Source organism: Pseudonaja textilis, chromosome 1 (genome assembly GCF_049901715.1).
Source record: "Pseudonaja textilis isolate UNSWEBS1 chromosome 1, rPseTex1.2, whole genome shotgun sequence".
Lineage (NCBI taxonomy): Eukaryota > Metazoa > Chordata > Lepidosauria > Squamata > Elapidae > Pseudonaja > Pseudonaja textilis.
In genome coordinates this window covers 329,120,507-329,138,913 of record NC_141990.1, presented here as the reverse complement: position 1 = coordinate 329,138,913, position 18,407 = coordinate 329,120,507, and the positions used below count along the sequence as shown (strand labels likewise).

Below are 18,407 nucleotides of genomic sequence, written 5' to 3'. Positions count from 1 at the left end.
AAGGAGTTTTGTACGTGTGAGGTGATGGATTCTGTGTAGGGCTGGAATTGTTTGGCGAGAAATTTGGCAAGATTCTGTAGAGGTGAGCCTATGGAGCTGACTATGGGTCTGAGTGGTATTCCTTATTTGTGTATCTTGGGGAGGCCATAGAGCTTAGGGCATCTGGATGATTTTTCTCTGGGGATGATTCTCTGCTGGATCTCTTCACTAATGGGAGATGCTTTTATTTTGGATTTGGTGATTTTTTTCTAAGTAGGTGGTGGGGTCAGTATTCAGAGGTTTGTAAGCAGGGTCTTGGAATAGGTTGGATAGTTTGGAGTGGTAGTCTGATCTGTTCATTACGACTGTGGTGTTGCCTTTGTCTGCTGGGAGAATGACTATGTTGCTGTCTTTCCTCAGGTTGGTGAGTGCTTTTTGTTCTTCTCTGTGTCGGTTGCTTCTGGGTGGGTTGCTGGAGCAGAGGATGTTGGTGACTTCAAGTCTGATTTGTTGGCTGCATCTGGGTTGATTTTGGTTAGGCTAGCTTCAACTCCACATATAATGTTTTCAGTGGGGATGCGTTTGGGGGCGACTGCAAAGTTGAATCCTTTCGAAATGACATTGGTTTCTGCTATGGTGAGGATTCTGTCTGACATGTTGTGTACTGTTTGTTTCATGTGTTGTTGTGGGGAAGGGTTGGGTTTCTGGCATTTCTCTAGTCTGTGGAGTTTCCTGGTGTGTGTGTCTGTCTTGTGGGAGGTTTCTGTTTCGGCTCTCCAGAAGGCTAATGGAAAAGAGATCAAAACACAAAGGACCCAGGAGATTACAATGCAGGACCCAGGATACCACAACAAAGGAACCCACAAGCCCATCACACAACCCATTACCCAAGGCGTTAAAACACGAGAGACTAATGGAAAAAAGATCACTACAAAACAAACAACCCAGGAGATTACAGCAAAAGATCTAGGATATCTCCAAAACAAAACTCGCAAGGCCATCACACAGCCCATTATACCAACATCAACTCCATCAACCAATGAAGAGGCAGCAGCGCAGCCAACCAGCCCAGCACATCAGCCCTCCCCCCCGGTATTTATAGAGAGACGGCAGCTCTGATCACACACTGCTTGCACTGGCATGAAGCCGAAAGCACCAGCCTGAGGATGGCGAGTGGGACCTTGCCAAAACGTCGCCAAGATACTCTTAAGGAAAAAACCCAAACACACCTAGACCTACATACCTGTACCCATGAAAATCTACGAATATATATATATAGTTAGTTAGTTAGTTGGCTCAGTATTTGTAAACAGAAATGGATCATACCCAGTATTTCCTAGTCAAACCACAGACAACTACAATGATCTAATACATATCGATTTTACAGAAGACAATGTTGAAAAAGCACTACACAATCTAAAACCATCTCTATCTATTGGACCGGACAGAATATGTGCCTACTTCTTAAAAAAGCTATCTACTGCCATAGCCGAACCTCTAAGCATAATCTTTGAAAAATCTTTCAGGACCAGCTCCTTGCCAAAACTATGGTCACAAGCCATGGTCATCCCCATCTTCAAAAAGGGAGACCCCAGCCTAGTTGAAAATTACAGACCAATCTCTTTATGCTGCATCCCCTGTAAAGTCATGGAATCAATTATTAACCAATCCATCATCCGCCCACTTAGAAACAAACAACCTACTCTCTAATAAAAAATTTGGTTTCAGGAAAAAATTATCATGTAATCTGCAACTCTTACACTGCAAAAACATATGGACTACACAACTCAATCAGGGCAAAGCAATAAATGCAATCTACATAGACTTCTGTAAAGCCTTTGATTCAGTGGTACACGACAAACTACTCCTAAAACTAAAATCTTATGGTATCTCTGGACAACTACATAACTGGATAGAAGCATTCCAGTCAAACAGACAACAAATGGTCAAAATTGGGAGTGTCCTATCAAATCCTGTACCTGTCAACAGTGGTGTCCTCCAAGGCAGTGTTCTAGGACCAACTCTCTTCATACTCTACATAAATGACCTCTGTGATCATATTAAGAGCAACTGCGTTCTTTTTGCTGATGATGTAAAGCTGTTCAATACCACAGACATTGCTACCCTTCAAAAAGATCTTGACTATGTATCAGAATGGTCAAACAAATGGCAACTTCAAATCTCAACAAATAAACTCTCTGTCCTATATATTGGCAAAAAAACAACAACAACCCAGAAAATAAAATACAGGCTGAATAGTCAAGACCTTGTTGATGATCCAAACTCTGTCAAGGATCTTGGAGTACTCATCTCAAATAACCTAAGTGCAAGAGCCTACTGTAACTACATAGCCAAAAAGACATTAAGAGTTGTTAACCTAATCTTATGTAGCTTTTTCTCTGGTAATATTACACTAATAACTAGAGCATACAAAACATTTGCTAGACCAATACTTGAATACAGTCATCAGTCTGGAACCCACATTATGTATTATGTGCAGAAATATCCTGTAATCTGCAACTCTTACACTGCAAAAACATATGGACTACACAACTTGATCAGGGCAAAACAATAGATGCAATCTACATAGACTTCTGTAAAGCCTTTGATTCAGTGGTACATGACAAACTACTACTAAAAATAAAATCCTATGGTATCTCTGGACAACTGCATAACTGGATAGAAGCATTCCTGTCAAACAGACAACAAATGGTCAAAACTGGGAGTGTCCTATCAAATTCTGTACCTGTCAATAGTGGTGTCCCCCAAGGCAGTGTTCTAGGACCAACTCTCTTCATACTCTACATAAATGACCTCTGTGATCATATTAAGAGCAACTGTGTTCTTTTCGCTGATGATGTAAAGCTGTTTAATACCACAGACAATACTATCAATACCTTCAAAAAGATCTTGACTGTGTATCAGAATGGTCAAACAAATGGCAACTTCAAATCTCAACAAATAAATCCTCTGTCTTACATATTGGCAAAAAAAATCAGAAAATAAAATACAAGCTGAATAGTCAAGATCTTGTTGATGATCCAAGCTCTGTAAAGGACCTTGGAGTACTCATCTCAAATGACCTAAGTGCAAGAGCCCACTGTAACTACATAGCCAAAAAAGGCATTAAGAGTTGTTAACCTAATCCTATGTAGCTTTTTCTCTGGTAATATCACACTACTAACTAGAGCATACAAAACATTTGCTAGACCAAGACTCAAATACAGCTCATCAATCTGGAACCCACATTACATATCTGATATTAGCACAGTTGAGAAAGTCCAGAAATATTTCACAAGAAGAGTTCTCCACTCCTCTACTCGTTGCAGAATACCTTATGCCACCAGACTTGAAATTCTAGACCTAGAAAACCTAGAACTACGCCGCCTTTGGTCCGATCTAAGTATAGTATATAAAATCATACATTGCAATGTCCCACCAGTCAATGAATACTTCAGCTTCAACCATAACAACACAAGAGCACACAATAGATACAAACTCAAGGTTAAGCACCAAACTTGATTGCAGGAAATACGACTTCAGCAACAGAATGGTCAATGTCTGGAATACTCTACCTGACTCTGTGGTTTCTTCCCCTAACCCCCAAAACTTTAACCTTAGACTGTCTACTATTGACCTCACCCCTTTCCTAAGAGGTCTGTAAGGAACGTGCATAAGTGCACCAATGTGCCTATCGTCCTGTCCTATTGTTTCTTTTATTTTTCTTATATGTACCCATTTCATGTATTCATAACTATGTATATACTTATACCTATTATCTTGTAAGCAATTGACAAATAAAAATAAAATAAAAATAAAATAAAATAAAAATATATTCCCTCTGTTGGGATTTGAATTTGAACTTGTATTCTGATTGGTTGTCAGACTCCAATGGAGCCATGCAGGGGCAACTCTGTAGGCTGTCCTGAGTCCCAGGCTTGGTTGAGCCTTGCTGGAAGATGATGTAATGAAAGGACTTTGGGCAATTCTGACCTTTGTTATGTAAAATAGGCTGGCCCAGGCCAGAGTAATGGCCCATTAGCAAAAATGGGGGTTGAGTTTCTGCCTGAGTTTCTCTTTTTAGGGGAACTATTCTGCCTTTTTAGTATATCCTAAAATATTTCACTTTCCTAGGAGAGGGGTAGATTTTAACTTCCAACAATATGAATCAGTTGCCAAGCACCTGAATTTTGATCACATGATCATGGGGATGCTGCAAAGGTCATAACTGTGAAAAATGGCCATAAGTCACTTTTTTCAGTGCCATTGTAACTTTGGTCACCCAGCGAACGGTTGTAAGTCGAGGATTACCTGTACTGTTCTTCAGAGCAGAACCATTCAAAGGATGAGGGGGTGCCAAGATAGTCAACATGATAGCCATAACCATCAGCCTGTCCCCCCTCTTCATTCCAATGGACATCCTTCTTCAGAACTGATGCACTGAAACACCTTTACAGCTTGTGAGAGGACAGGCTGCCTGTAAAATGACCAGCATCTGGACTGTTAGTGCCCTGTCCCTTTAAGACAGACCTGGGTGCTAAAAAGTATTGGACTAGAATACACATGGGGCTGGAAAAAATGATAAAACAGCGTATAGATTTAAAACCAGAGACATTTTTACTGGGAATTTTGCCTGAGGGTTACAACAAAGAGTTAACATTTTTGATTATTAATGTATTAACAGCAGCTAGGATTGTATTCGCACAAAATTGGAAAAATAAGAAAATTCCAATGGATGAGGAAATAATTAAGAAAATAATGAAATGTGCAGGAATGAGTAGATTGACAATGGCAATTAGAGAACAGGAAGAAAAAGATTATTATAAAATTTGGAATTTATTTTATGAATGGCTGGATAGAAGAGTAAGAAATTGAAATATTGAAGTACAGTATAATATGCCATAACTGATAAATGATGGAGTTAGATAGAGTAAGAAAATGAATGTGAAATATACCCATGAAAGGCAATAACTACAATGTTAATGATAATATAATAATTGATAAATGTGATATAAAATACTGATTAAAATGATTATAAACATGTATGATAATGTTATTATATGCCCAAGATATATGTACCCAACTGATACACTGTCGAAGAGAAAGATGGTTTTATTTGTTTGTTTTTGTCTTTGTTATAAAAATAAAAAACTTTATTTGGAAAAAAAAAAGACAGACCTGAGCATTTTACGGCCCATGGGCCACATCCAACCCACAGGCAGTCCCAGTTGGGTCCACAGGGTCAGGGGCTTGAGGTGCGGCATCAGCAACATCAGCATCAGGGTCAGGGCACCAGTGCATCATCGGTGCCGGTGGTGTAGTGCATTGGCGGAGGCCTCAGTGTAGAAGTAGTGTCGGGGGATGGGGAGGCGAGTGCCAGCTAGGTGTTGGGGGCAGGGCATCAGTGTGATGTCAGCAGAGGAGGTGGCATGGCATCAGAAAAGAGCGGGGCGACGGTGCAATGGCAACAATGCCTGGGGTGGGGCAGCGGCCCTCCACAATGGTGCCAATGTTTTATGTGGCCCCTTTGGGAAAATTAATTGCCTACCCCTCTGTTAAGTTTGGAAGGTCGGACTCATAGAGATGAGAGACTCAAAATAAGTGAACAACAGCTCTTTATTTACAGGCTAGATCTGAGTGAGTAACAGGGCTCGCGACAGCTCTTTTTATAGAGCTGGCTGCGGCTAGGCTGCCAATGACATCGCTTTGAGTCTCCCGTGATTGGTTTCATCCAATCGCGGTAGACTCTTAGCGAGCCAATCACAGCCGTCTTGGCTGTCCAATCAGGTAGTTCTCTTTGTTGACCAATAGCAATGCAGGGTTTCAAGCCTGCTAATATGGAACACCCTCCTTCAAGACCTCTCCCTAGCTAGTCCAGCAACTGGTGGCTATAAAAGCTGAGCTGAGAGGCAGCTGGGGTGTGCCTCCCATTGAGTCCCCGCTGATCGGCTGAGTCTTCTTTGGTTGCCCTGCACAGGAGAACGGAGCTGGAAAGCAGGTTAGTGGGTGGGGAGGGAATGGTGATTTTGCAGTATCCGTCCCCTACCACGCCCACCAAGCCACACCCACAGAACCGGTAGTAAAAAAAAATTAATCCCACCACTGTGGAAACTGCTTCATGCTTGAAATAGAAAAAAAAATGAAAGGTTGGTTTCGAATTTTACCCAGAGGTGGTATTTAGCAGTTTCTGACCAGTTCTGGAGAACCAGTAGTGGAAATTTTAAATAGTTCAGAGAACCGATAGCGGAAATTTTAAGTAGTTCAGAGAACCGATAGCGGAAATTTTGAGTAGTTCGGAGAACTGGTAGCGGAAATTTTGAGTAGTTCAAATCACATCTGACAGGTCCCGCTTCCATCTATTCTCTGCCTCCCGAGTCCCAGCTGATCGCCTGGGTCTTCTTTTGTTGTCCTGAACAGGAGAATGGAGCTGGAAAGCAGGTTAGTGGGGTGTGGAGGGAATAGAGATTTTGCAGTATCCTTCCCCTGTCACGCCCACCAAGCCATGCCCACCAAGCCACGACCACAGAACCGGTAGAAAAAAAAATTTGAACCCCACCACTGGTTTTACCTATTAAATAGATTTGTTGCTATAGAAATGGCTAGTTGATGTGATGATGTAAAAGTAAAAAGTTGATGTTTGATGCTATTATCTTATTCAGGGATGGGCTTCAAAAATTTTAGCAGCAGGTTCTCTACCCGGTGCTGGGTGGCTGTAGCCATGCTGGGCGTGACCTAGTCGGCCTCCTGCACCACGGGGGGACAATGACAACATTTTTGCCCTGCCTGGCTCCAGAGGCTCTCTGGAAGCCGGAAACGGGCCTGTTCCTAGCCTTCTTGAACTTCTGGGAGGCCCATGTTTTGCCCTCCCCAAGCCTCCCTGCGTGCCCTGCACTTACCTGCATCCAAATTGGAGTCCAGTGAGCTGGGCCTACATAAAAGAACTCATGGCATCAGTCCAAGCATATGGCATGATTCCCCTCTAAGAATATCTGAAGGATTATATTACCCCAGAAACGTCAATTTCCCATTATTACTTTTGATCTAAGCAACTATTTGGCCAAGGACAAGAAAGAACAGGCTTTCCAATTAGTTTCTAAAATAAATAAGAACACAAAAGGTAGTTAAGGAAACAGAATTCAGACAAATCAAAGCTCTACAACACATCCCACCCTGCCCTCTTCTTATAAAATGTATTGGAAGCACTTTATTTGATTCTGGGCAAAGAAAAGACATTTTCACAGGAAATGTCCTGCACATATGGGACTCATTGCCACAAAAGACTTCTAAAACAACCAGCTTTTAGTCATTCTAGTGGCTGTACAGCTGGTCCATACATGTTCAGAGATCATAGAATATGTCACTAAAAGCAACAGCTGTTGACTGTACAAGAGAAAAGTGCATCCAGTCATGTGACTGGGTGGGTGTGGCCAACTCGACATCACTCACGTCAAGGGGTGCTTCTCCTCGCCTGGCCTCTCATGACAGTGGGGAAGCTGCAACGGTCATAAGTGCGAAAAATGGTCGTAAGTCACTTTTTTCAGTGCCATTGTAACTTTGAATAGTCACTAAATGAACTGTTGTAAGTCAAGGATTACCTGTACAAAAATACAAAAAGCTTGTTTGCTTGCAAAAAGCTGCCCTAAATACCAATCTTTCGATTAAAAATTACCTGCAAGCCAGAGTTACAAATCAGACAGGCTGGTTTCCTGTTGGTTTCCAGCTGCAATTCACAAGGCTGGTTGTTAATTTCTAAAGCCCTTCAAGTCTCAGGATCTGGATATCCCCAATTGTCGTAATCCCATTAACAACTCTCTTGTCCCATAAGCTCTGGTACCCTTTATCTTTTTTGCTAGGGACTGGCATCTTCAGTGATCCCAAAATCAAGTCTCAGTCATTGCTCCCACTAATATTGTCAGCCTTGTGAGGTAGACCAGACTAGAAATACCCCCAAAAAATATTAGCTCTAACTTTATTGTATTATGAATATGAATATACATGTCCCAGGATAATGTTGCAGGATCCAATCTGGGTCGGTCATAAGGACCAGAGGTTTAGTCTTCCAAGCTTTTGGATTCATGCCTGGGGCCCATCCTTAGGGCACTTCTCTCTAGCAGAGTGTGTGCTTTGGACTGTTCTGTGTGTGATATTTATATGATGCTTGTTGTATCTGGCTTTTTAGATGTTGGTTGAGATTTTGATGGCTGGCTATTAAGTCATTGGCTGCTGTTTCCTTCTGTTGCCAAGGCCTCACCTCCTAAGTACTTGATACGCTGGTGGTAAGTCAACACCCCTATTGACTTATGAAGGGCCCATTTCCCAGGCTTCAATCACTTCCCTGGCTGTTTTTGTGCCTGCTCGTCCAACAATCTTAGTAGCTGCAAAATTGAAGGTATATCCTTGTTCATTGCAGTGTGAGTCTACCAATAATTTTGGGTCTCCTCCTCTGGCCTCTTACTTGTATTTTTGCAATTTATTGTATTACTTTAACAGAATATTACAAGCCTAAAAGTACATCTCTCCTCACTTATAGTCCAGGTAACTAGGAAGACTTCTTCTGATATTTTTTTTTACCTTACCTCCATTGTTTCTGAGGAATCAGCTGCCTCTTATCTAACATTGCTTAGTCTGAGGCTCTTCTATCTCCCAAAGTCAAACCACATACCATACCAAGAATTGAATCTCCCTCCCCAGACCCTTACTGCTCCTTCCTTCCTTTTAAGGAGGGCCATTAAAAAGACATTATTGCTCCACACCTTGGGGGTTGAGAGGCTGCAATATTTCTTCTGTGGATTTTTCTTTTTTTTAGCCAGTGATGATTGTTGTTAAATTGCTCGTTTTATTAGATTTTTATTGTATTTAGATTTTCATCCTTTTCGTACTCAGTAAGACAGTGAACATTCCTAATACTCCTTCCTTCTCCTATTTTCCCATCAACAACCCTGTGAAGTGAGTTGGGCTGAGAGAGAGTGACTGGCCCAAAGTCACCCAACTGGCTTTCATGCCTAAGGCAGAACTAGAATTCAATCTCCTGGTTTCTAGCTTCGTGCCTTAGCCACTAGATCAAGCTAGCTCCAATGCATTAAATCAGGGATGCATCATATACAGGCCACGCCCACCCCAGCTCCACGAAGGGGATAAACGTCATGAAATGTCATGTGACAGCAACAGGACGCCATGAGTTTGACACCTGTGCATTAGAAAGCAACAGCTGGAGCAAAGTCCCAGTGCATCCTGAGCAGTGGTTTTCAATCTCAGTAACTTTCAGAAGGATGGATTTCAATTCCCAGAATTCCTCAGTCAACATGAAGTCCACCCATCTTAAAGTTGCTGAGGTTGAAAAACACTGATTCAGAGTTGGAGACGCAGCTTGGGCAGTAGTCTGTGTTTGAAGTCCAAAACTCTTCACGTTGCTAATCTTCTATACAAAGGATGTCTCTGTTTCTATAGTTGCTGGTTGTTCTCTGTGTTTTTCTTTCATTTGTTATGGAATGTAGTTAAGGGCAGTACAACCCTGCTCGGTTTTGTGTATGGCTCTTTCAAGAGAGGAGGTGACATCTATGTACTACAAAACTTCTTGTATCTAAAACTTTTAACTGGTGAAACAGTGCATCAAAAGCAATGTTTTTGGACCAAGGTACCTCAAATAGGCTATCTTGCAGAATGCATTCAAAATCCAGAGCCCACAGATTTTGTGCTGTAGCCACGTAATCTGTATTTTCAGCTGTTCTGTGACAGTTTCCAAGCCAGTTTTGCAATCCCTCTCTCCATTCCCCCATTCAGCAGCAGCCACTTACCTGCTGTTGGGAAAGGAAGAAGGGCGGGGGGGCGGGGGGGCGGGGAGGAATAACAGGAAGGAACTCTGCATACCCTTTCTGATCCACATTGCCCCTCTGTAATCCCCCAGATCTATGCCACTTCCTGCACTCTCCCTGACACACACACCTGTTACACACTCCCAAGCATGCCTTTCCCAACTCCCAGGACATCTCTTGCATACACCCTGCCTGTCCACATGGCATTCACATTAAGCGGTGGCGGCACAGTGGTTAGGATGCAGTATTGCAAGCTACTTCTGCTGACTGCCAGCTACCTATAGTTCGATTCTCACCAGCTCAAGGCTGACTCAGCCTTCTATCCTTCCAAGGTTGATAAAATGAGGACCCAGATTGTTGGGAACAATGTGCTGACTCTGTAAACTGCTTAGAAAGGGCTGTAAAGCACGGTGAAGCAGTATATAAGTCTAAGTTCTACTGCTATTTATCGCAGCCCCCTTGACACCCACACACCCTTCCTGACCCTGACAATCAGCCGCCCACATACCCTACTCTTACCTGACTGGCACTGCACCTGTCATGCACTCTTCTTGACCCACAATACCTCTCACCCTCCCTAGCACACCCTTCCCAACTGAACCTGCCATACATCCTCTCTCACCTCATCCCCCACCTGGCAGAAGGAGGGAAGGGGGTAACAGAATGACAGGGTGGAACAACTGAAGGCAGCGTGCATGTTTTCTATTCCTGTTTTCCTCACTACAATCCTGTGAGGTGGATTGGGCTGAGGGAGCAACTAGCCTCAAATCATCATGGTGGCTTTGATGTCTAAGGGAGAACTTGCAATCTTCGAGCATCTAAGCCAGCACTTCAAACTGGCTCTCCCTTCATTACTCATTAACATTTTTTTTTCTTTTATACACAATTGTTAGTTATGCAATCCAACCCACATCCCAACCCATTTCCTTTTGTTCTTGTCAACTGTCATTTCCTTGATCTTAGCTGTTCTGATGAGGAAATGCCATCTTGTGGAGGCATTCTGGGACTCACCCACATTTCCTTTTGTGTCTCCTGGTTTCTTGGGGAGGAAAAGCACCATGCCCACCAGTAAGCAGCTGTGTCAAAAGCTCAGTTAAACCAACCTTATATTTCTTCCTTTTCTTTTTAACAATCTTGATCCTTAACCCTTTCAAATAATCATTTAGGTGAGATGAGTGGTATAGAAATTTGATAAATGTCTTAAAACCTGATTTGATTTTTACTTTGTTCCTTCTCACAACATTCTTCAAAGGTTTAATAAGTGTCTTTTGTAATCCAGTATAGGAAAGTTGTCCAGATCACTCTTTTGCTGTTATTTGTATATCCTTTTAATTATTAAGACTTCAATCATTTTCAGTTGAACGTCCAGTTAGCATCTTTTTTCATCAGTCTTGTAGCCTGTCCTTTTAAAATCCACTTTCAGATATATCTGTGTTGCTTTGTAAAACTTGTTCCTCTTCCATAACATCTTTTAAACACAGAATATATCATGGCAGACACTTTTAAAATTAATTTGGGACCATTGTTCAAAAATATTTCTCAATATGGTCAATATTAAGGTGTTTTGCTTCATTTTATATTAAGTAAAAATTGAGTGTTTTTCCTCCTTTAATTGCTCTGTAATCTTTAGTTCCCTCTGTCTTCAAAGTTCCATCTTTTTTTTAAAGAAGTCAAAACAGAAACATTTTCCCATAGAAAGAGTTCTTAAAATTAATCCCAAAATCTTATTTTAAATCCATCTGGACCTCTAGTTCATTTGTAACTTTTGAAAATCGAAGTTCTGATCACCCTTTTCCTGTTTATTCAAAAATATTTTTTTTAAAAAAAATCCTTACACATGTATTTAAAACTTATTTTGCTAAAGAGTAAGGAAATAAACCAGGTGCTGTAAAACTTGTTGCTCCTTGGTCCCTAACAGCTGAGAAGCAGTTAACAAACCCTTTGAGAAGCAATTGGAAAAGGAAGTACGCAAACCCAAGCATCCTTAGAAAAGATGTCAACTGTGGTTTGAGTGAAGATGCTTCATGTTTCAGAGCTCTAAAACCACTGGTGAAGAAATGGCAAATGGAGCAAAGCCAAATGGCAGAATAAAGAATGGAAACTAGAGGACTTAAAATCTACAGCTAGAAGCTACGGGTATATATATATATATGGGACCACTCTAAAGCCAACGAAGAGTTGATAAATCAGATTATTCAGAATGGGAGGCAATAGCGGGGGAAAGAGACACCACTTTGTGTCAGTCTTCCTCAGTTTTATACTCTGCAAATGTGTTCCTGTAAATTGTTAGCTGGCAGAAAAACACAGATTGGTGAAACCAGCCATAAGCAAAAACACCTTGAGCTCCAGGTACAATTTGCAATTGTGACCTCAAGGTCATTCCATTACATGATTTGAAAGGCTATTTACCCATTATAAATAGTCCCAAAGATGCTTTTTCAAGCACCTTAAGAAGCAACTGGACTTCCTGGTTTTTCTTTGAAGATGTTTCACTTCTCATCCAAGAAGTTTCTTCAGCTGACTGAATGGTGGGGAATGGAAGGACCAGCAGACAGCTGGTCATTTACATTCTTTTATCTAAATTTCTAATGGGTGTCAAACTCACGGTGTCAGGTCATCACATGATGTATCGTGACTTTCCCCCGCTTTGCTAAAATGGAGGTGGGGTGCAGGATATGACGTATCTGGGCCAGGGGCCACGAGTTTGACACCCCTACTCTAAAGAGATTTTATTTAAATATCTAAAGCCTGCAAATGACCAGCTGTCTGCAAAGAGTATAACACCTTCCATTCCCCACTATTCAGTCAGAGCTGAAGAAGCTTCTTGGATGGGAAATGAAATGTCTTCAAATAAAAACCAGAAAGTCCAGTTACCTCTTGAAAAAAGCACCTTTGGGACAACCATGACCTGGATGAGACTGAGAATCTCCACAGAGAGACACCCATTATAAACAACCAAGGATCCTTGGCTCGTGCCTATAATCTATTGATATGAGCAACTAACCACTCAGTAAGGGAATTATAGTATCGGAAGGGCCTCAAAGATCATCTTGATCAGGCCTTTGCAATTTGAAGGGAAACTAATTGAACTCCTCTTAAGAAGTGGCTGTTCAGCACTTACGATCTTGACAGCTTTCCTTCAGAAGTTCAGCATGATAGCTGGCTGCAGTGCAATAAATCAGTCCTCAAACTGGACACTATTCTCATGTGTCCAGTTTTGGGGCAAGAAGAGAAGAATAGGAAAAGGGTGACATATGCAAGTCTGTTGGTCCTCCAACACTGACAAATAAACTACCGTATGTTGTTTGTTAAGGGTGAAGATGGCAGTGAAGATCAAGATACAGAATTCAGGGTTGTACCATTCTATCCTGACAAACCAGCCTTTTTGAGAGTGATCTACCCCCAAATCAGTATCTATACACTCCCCCTGTATTTTAAAGATCAAGCATATAAAAAATAGAATATTTAGCAAACAAGTAAAAACATAATTAGGTCTTTTTTTTACTTAAGATAGTTTAATTATTTCTTAAATAAAAAACCTCACATTTAGTTATTTTTATGTACAAATAGGTAGAAAAAGGGAATGGCAGGGTGGAAGATATTGCTTCATTGCTAGTTCTACACTAGCTGCACAAAGGACCAACTGGGGGAATGAAGTGGTCAAAAGAAAGGATCTTCCCATAAAGGTCAAGGAAGGTTTGTGCAAAATATGCTGGGATTGTCCATGTTGAGTCCAGAGAGCAAATAAGGGCAAATTCAAGCTAGATGAAACAGTTCTTTGGATTTCCACGCTGCTGCAATTCCATCCAGTCCTAGCTTTGCTCCTTCAAATGTCTCAGTTCACCACTGCCACTGGTTCTCCTTCCTCAAGATATTGGTGGCTTCTTGGCTTCACCCCTGCTAATCCTGAAATAGAAACACCACCTGCAGGAGAAATGCAATCCATTAGCCAGAACTTTTCCACATGTCCCCCCCTCCTTCCCATTGACTTTGTTAGAAAGTGATCACATGATCCTGGGACACTAAAACTGTCATAAATATGACTGCACAATTCATTTTACAACTGCAGCGATTGGTATAACAACTGGAAAAATAGGTCATAAAACCCGGTATAATTCACTGCCTTATTTAGCAATAGAAATTCTGATTGCAATTGTGGTTGTAAGTCAATCACAGGTGTAGATGCAGTTACATCTGCACTTCTCTGCTTCCCTCTCTTCTATATTTCCCACACCCCCTATTTTTCCCATCACAGCAAATCCCACTTACAGAAACGGATGCTGATTGGCCAGATCATGATGCTGGCTAGGAATAGGGCAGCCACCATTGCCATGCCTCCGGTAACCGAGACCATTACCCAATGGTAGAAGGTCACACAGCCGTTGCAACAGAGCTGAGTCCTGGATTTTGTGAAGGGTGGGGATGGAGATGGGAACAGAGGGGGGCGCGGGACGGAAATGCAACAAGAAGATAAATATTAGGTTGTGTACACTGCTCTTACACATGGAGGCTCTCTCTTCAGAGCCCCTGGTTAAGCAAAGCAGGTAATTTTCACTGAAGAACATAAAAATCTTGTAGGATCAAAACAAAAAAATAGGTTGGAGCTATGTTTCTTGTTAGTGCCATTTCAAGAGTCTTGCTGAGCCTACTACCAATGCCATTCCTCAATCACTGTTACTGTGTACATTCTATGGTAGACTGCTTCGATACATGGAGGATTCCCCTCAGCTATGGTATATCTAACACTCCCTCTTAAAATTCCCATCTCCCAAAAGTCTCAAATCCAGATATTAAAGGTTAAGAGATTCCACAAGTTATAATATGGTTTGTGAGCATAACATTGGCAGTGATGCATTATGAAAACTGAACTATGGTTTGATCAAGCATGGTTTCTACTTCTAATATACCTGTACAGGGTCCATATACCAGTATTTGATTTAAGGTTTGCCTTAATGCATAAACATAATCATAATGTTTGCAACTGCACTGGACAGTCTAATGGGTGGGTACTACAGTCCAGCCAATTATGGTTTATTAAATAAACTATGGTTAAGCTTTATTTATATATTTGTTTTATTGATTGATTGATTAGCCCCTGGGCCATATCAAAGTGCAGAGTTCCAGAAACAAATTATTACTGAAATTTGATAAAAGCAATTTAAAATGGAATTGGATAAAATACAATTTAAAATGAAATTGGAATAAAATACAATAAACTGTGGTTAAGTAATTCCTGGTTTAACACAAGATGTAAAGTACATAATGGGAAATACATGCTGAATCCAGCATCATTCAAATGGATTTAAGAAAACAACTATCCCACCTGGCCTGTTCTGACAAGCAGAAACTATTTCTTCACAAAGTACCCTCCATTTTCTCTGCCCTTCGAGTCCCTGATGTGCCAAGGGGGGCCTGCGCACCACCCTTCTTTTCACCAACACCGTTGTCTCACTGTGGCCCACAACCTTCACTTACGGGCATGGATGCAGGCCCTGGATAATCATCACCGACAATCCGTTGGCAACTTTATCAGTGAAGCTCATGGCCCCGTAGACGAATGCGCCGCTGTGCTATTGGAGAAAAGGAGCCACAAATGCATTAGGGCCACTTGAGTGGCTGGCAGGTCTTATCCTGGCCAGAAAGCAAAACTCTGAAACAAAAAGAAGAGGCAGACCTCAAAATAGTTCTACAGCATAGTACCATTCTGAGGCTTGTTTTCTTTTTCTTTCCTTTTTCTTTCTTCCCGCATAGCAGATAACAGATAATCAGAGTTGGAAGGGACCTTATAGGTCATCTAGTCCACCACCCCCGCCCAAGCGGGAGACCCTACACCATTTCTGACAAATGGCAGTCAATCTCTTCTTGAAGGTCTCACGTGATGGCACTCCCACAAGTTCCAAGGGCAAGCTGTTCCACTGGTTGATTGTTCTCACTATCAGAAAGTTTCTCCTTATTTCTAGGCTGAATCTCTCCTTGTTCAGTTTCCATCCATTGTTCCTTGTCTGGCCTACAGGTGCTTTAGAAAATAGTTTCACCCCTTCCTCTCTGGGGCAGCCCCTCAAATATTGGAAGACTGCTATCATGTCTCCCCTGGTCCTTCTCTTCACTAGACATGCCCAGTTCCTGTAACCGTTCTTCATATGTTTTAGTCTCCAGTCCCCTAATCATCCTGGTTGCTCTTCTTTGTACTTTTTCTAGAGTCTCAACATCTTTTTTATAATGTGGTGACCAAAAGTGAATGCAGTACTCTAGGTGTGGCCTTACTAGGGCTTTATAGAGTGGTATTAGTACCTCACTTGATCTTGATTGTATCCCTCTGTTAATGCAACTAAGGATTGCATTAGCTTTTTTGGCTGCTGCTGCACACTGCTGGCTCATATTTAACCGGTTTCAGGAGGATCTTTGCCTACAGCAATGTTTCTCAGCAGCTTTAAGTTATGTGGACTTCAACACCCAGAATTCCCTAGCCAGCATTCCTCAAGTCCACACGATGAGAAGCACCTACAGGATGTACAGAATGGCAAACAAACCATTTATTTCTAAGCTTCTCCAAAAGTGCCCTTTGTCCTTCATATTCCCCTTCCCATAAAAACCAATAAACAAGTGGCCTTACGTACTTCTAAAAATAAGCAAAGTATTATATTATGGCACCCTAAGGCTCAATGTACACATTTTGCCATTTAGTCCCCAAAACATCTGAGGTAGGGATTGTGCAAAAATGCTGCCAATGATATACAGCCCAGGAGCCCCACCTAATTCAAGACGGTGACCGCAATGGTGTGATTAAAGTCCCGCTTCCTTTTCATGTGCATAAAAAGGGGAGGGGCTTTGGTCATGTCATTATGGCTTCCATCTTGAATCTCTCGCCTCTCAGGATAACCTTGGCCACTTCTTTGGCATTGTTCCCTTGAAGATATCGTTGGAGCTCCAAACAAATCACTCTTGTCTATGATTCAGAAATCCCACATTTCTTCTTTTTTTCTGCTTTTTTTAAGGATTAGCGCTGACTTTCCACCCAGCTCCTAAAGCGGGCCTGACTCCATCTTTTACACAAGGTGCTTCATACCGTGTGGGGTCCGATGAGATCAGCTGTCATGGAGAGGGAAGTTACCAAAATGGTGGCCGAACCTGTCCCAAGCAGAACAGCAGCCCCGTAAACTTCAACGCCGAGTCGCTCAGCTAGGGCCACCCAGGAGGCAAAGGCCAAGATAATCAGCAGTCCCAGGAAGTAGGTGAGCTAACATGGATAAAGAAATTACTTTCACTTCTGAAACACGGATGCATTAATCACTACTACATAAAATATTCATTCAACATCTATGGAGGTTCTCAGTCATCCAGCTCATGGTTGTCCCCAAGGTGTTTTTAAAAATAAAAAAGGCAAGTGGACTTCCTTGATTTTTATTTTTCTTGAAGACTTCATTTGTCTTCCAGGAAGCTTCTTCAGTTGTAACTAACCAGTGGGGAAAGGAAAGGAAACATTTTCAAGAAAAGAAAAATGAAGAAAGTCCAGTTGCCCTTTTTAAAAAACATCTTCGGGACTATGTATTCAATAGCATCCTCTAATTCAGCGTTTCTGAATTCTTGACAACTTAAAGATGTGTGGACTTCAACTCCCAGAATTCCCCAGCCTGTATGATAGCTGGGGAATTCTGGGAGTTGAAATCTACATCTTTTAAATTTGCTGAGGTTGACAAACCATGTGCTAATATCTAAGAATTTCTCCAGATCAAGTGTAGTCAAGTGTTTTATCTTTTGGACAAGAGCCTACTTTTTGCAAAAGGCTGGAGAGTATTATATTGAAAAAGGAGAAGAACACAGTGCAAGCAAGAGCTAGAATGAACAAAGGAAGCAGAGATAGCACAACAATGACAGCACTTGTAAATGAATATAGCTCAGAATACAACTTCTATAAGCTGCCTAGAGTCATTGTAAGTGAGATGGTGGCCATATAAAATGTATAAATAAAACAGACATGTACAGTATAGCATTTATAATTGTCAAGGCATCTATTACAACTGAAAATAAAATTATGTTCTGCAAGAATTAAAGATTGCCCTTTTCTAAAAAGCTCAAAATTCAGGAAAACATCTTATTCTTGCAAAATAAAATCAAGGGAAGATTGACATCTCAAGATAATTTGGGAAACATGGTTTTACAAATCCTATTTTTATTGGGGGTAGGGTTGTTGCATAAAATTTGTAACATCAGAAAATTTGCCTGATTTGTAACATCAGCTTTCAGCTGGTATCTAAGCACCTGTGTGAAAGCGTAGAAGGAGTGGCAGAATGTCGGGGAGGAGTTAAAAGAGGGATTGGCCTAGAATCCCTACATAGCCAAAAATGAACTAAGTGCAACCTTGAATTCCATTGACCCTTATCTAACTCCAAGCAGGTGCTAATGAATAGAATAGAATAGAATAGAATAGAATAGAATGGAATGGAATGGAATGGAATGGAGTGGAGTGGAGTGGAGTGGAGTAGAGTAGAGTAGAGTAGAGTAGAGTAGAATTCTTTAATGGCCAAGTGTGATTGGATATACAAGGAATTTGTCTTTGGTGCATAAGCTTTCAGTGTGCATAAAGGAAAAATAAATACATTCATCAAGAATCATAAT

General features: G+C 41.4%; 1 protein-coding gene and 1 long non-coding RNA gene across 2 annotated transcripts in view; one reads left to right on the top strand and one right to left on the bottom strand.

Annotated features, from left to right (window-relative positions):
* The window catches only part of LOC148128404 (uncharacterized), a 93,957-nt gene that overhangs the window by 49,460 nt on the left and 26,090 nt on the right, over window positions 1–18,407 (top strand). The gene's annotated exons all lie outside the window — the stretch shown is intronic.
* MFSD12 (major facilitator superfamily domain containing 12) overlaps window positions 13,287–18,407 on the bottom strand; it is a 28,452-nt gene continuing 23,331 nt past the window's right edge. Inside the window, exons 7-10 of the mRNA XM_026698941.2 lie at window positions 16,858–17,028; window positions 15,267–15,361; window positions 14,061–14,191; window positions 13,287–13,715 (exon numbers count right to left, since the gene is read on the bottom strand). Coding sequence (XP_026554726.2) covers window positions 13,627–13,715; window positions 14,061–14,191; window positions 15,267–15,361; window positions 16,858–17,028 — 486 coding nt within the window. The 3' untranslated portion in view covers window positions 13,287–13,626. The remainder of the gene's footprint in view (window positions 13,716–14,060; window positions 14,192–15,266; window positions 15,362–16,857; window positions 17,029–18,407) is intronic.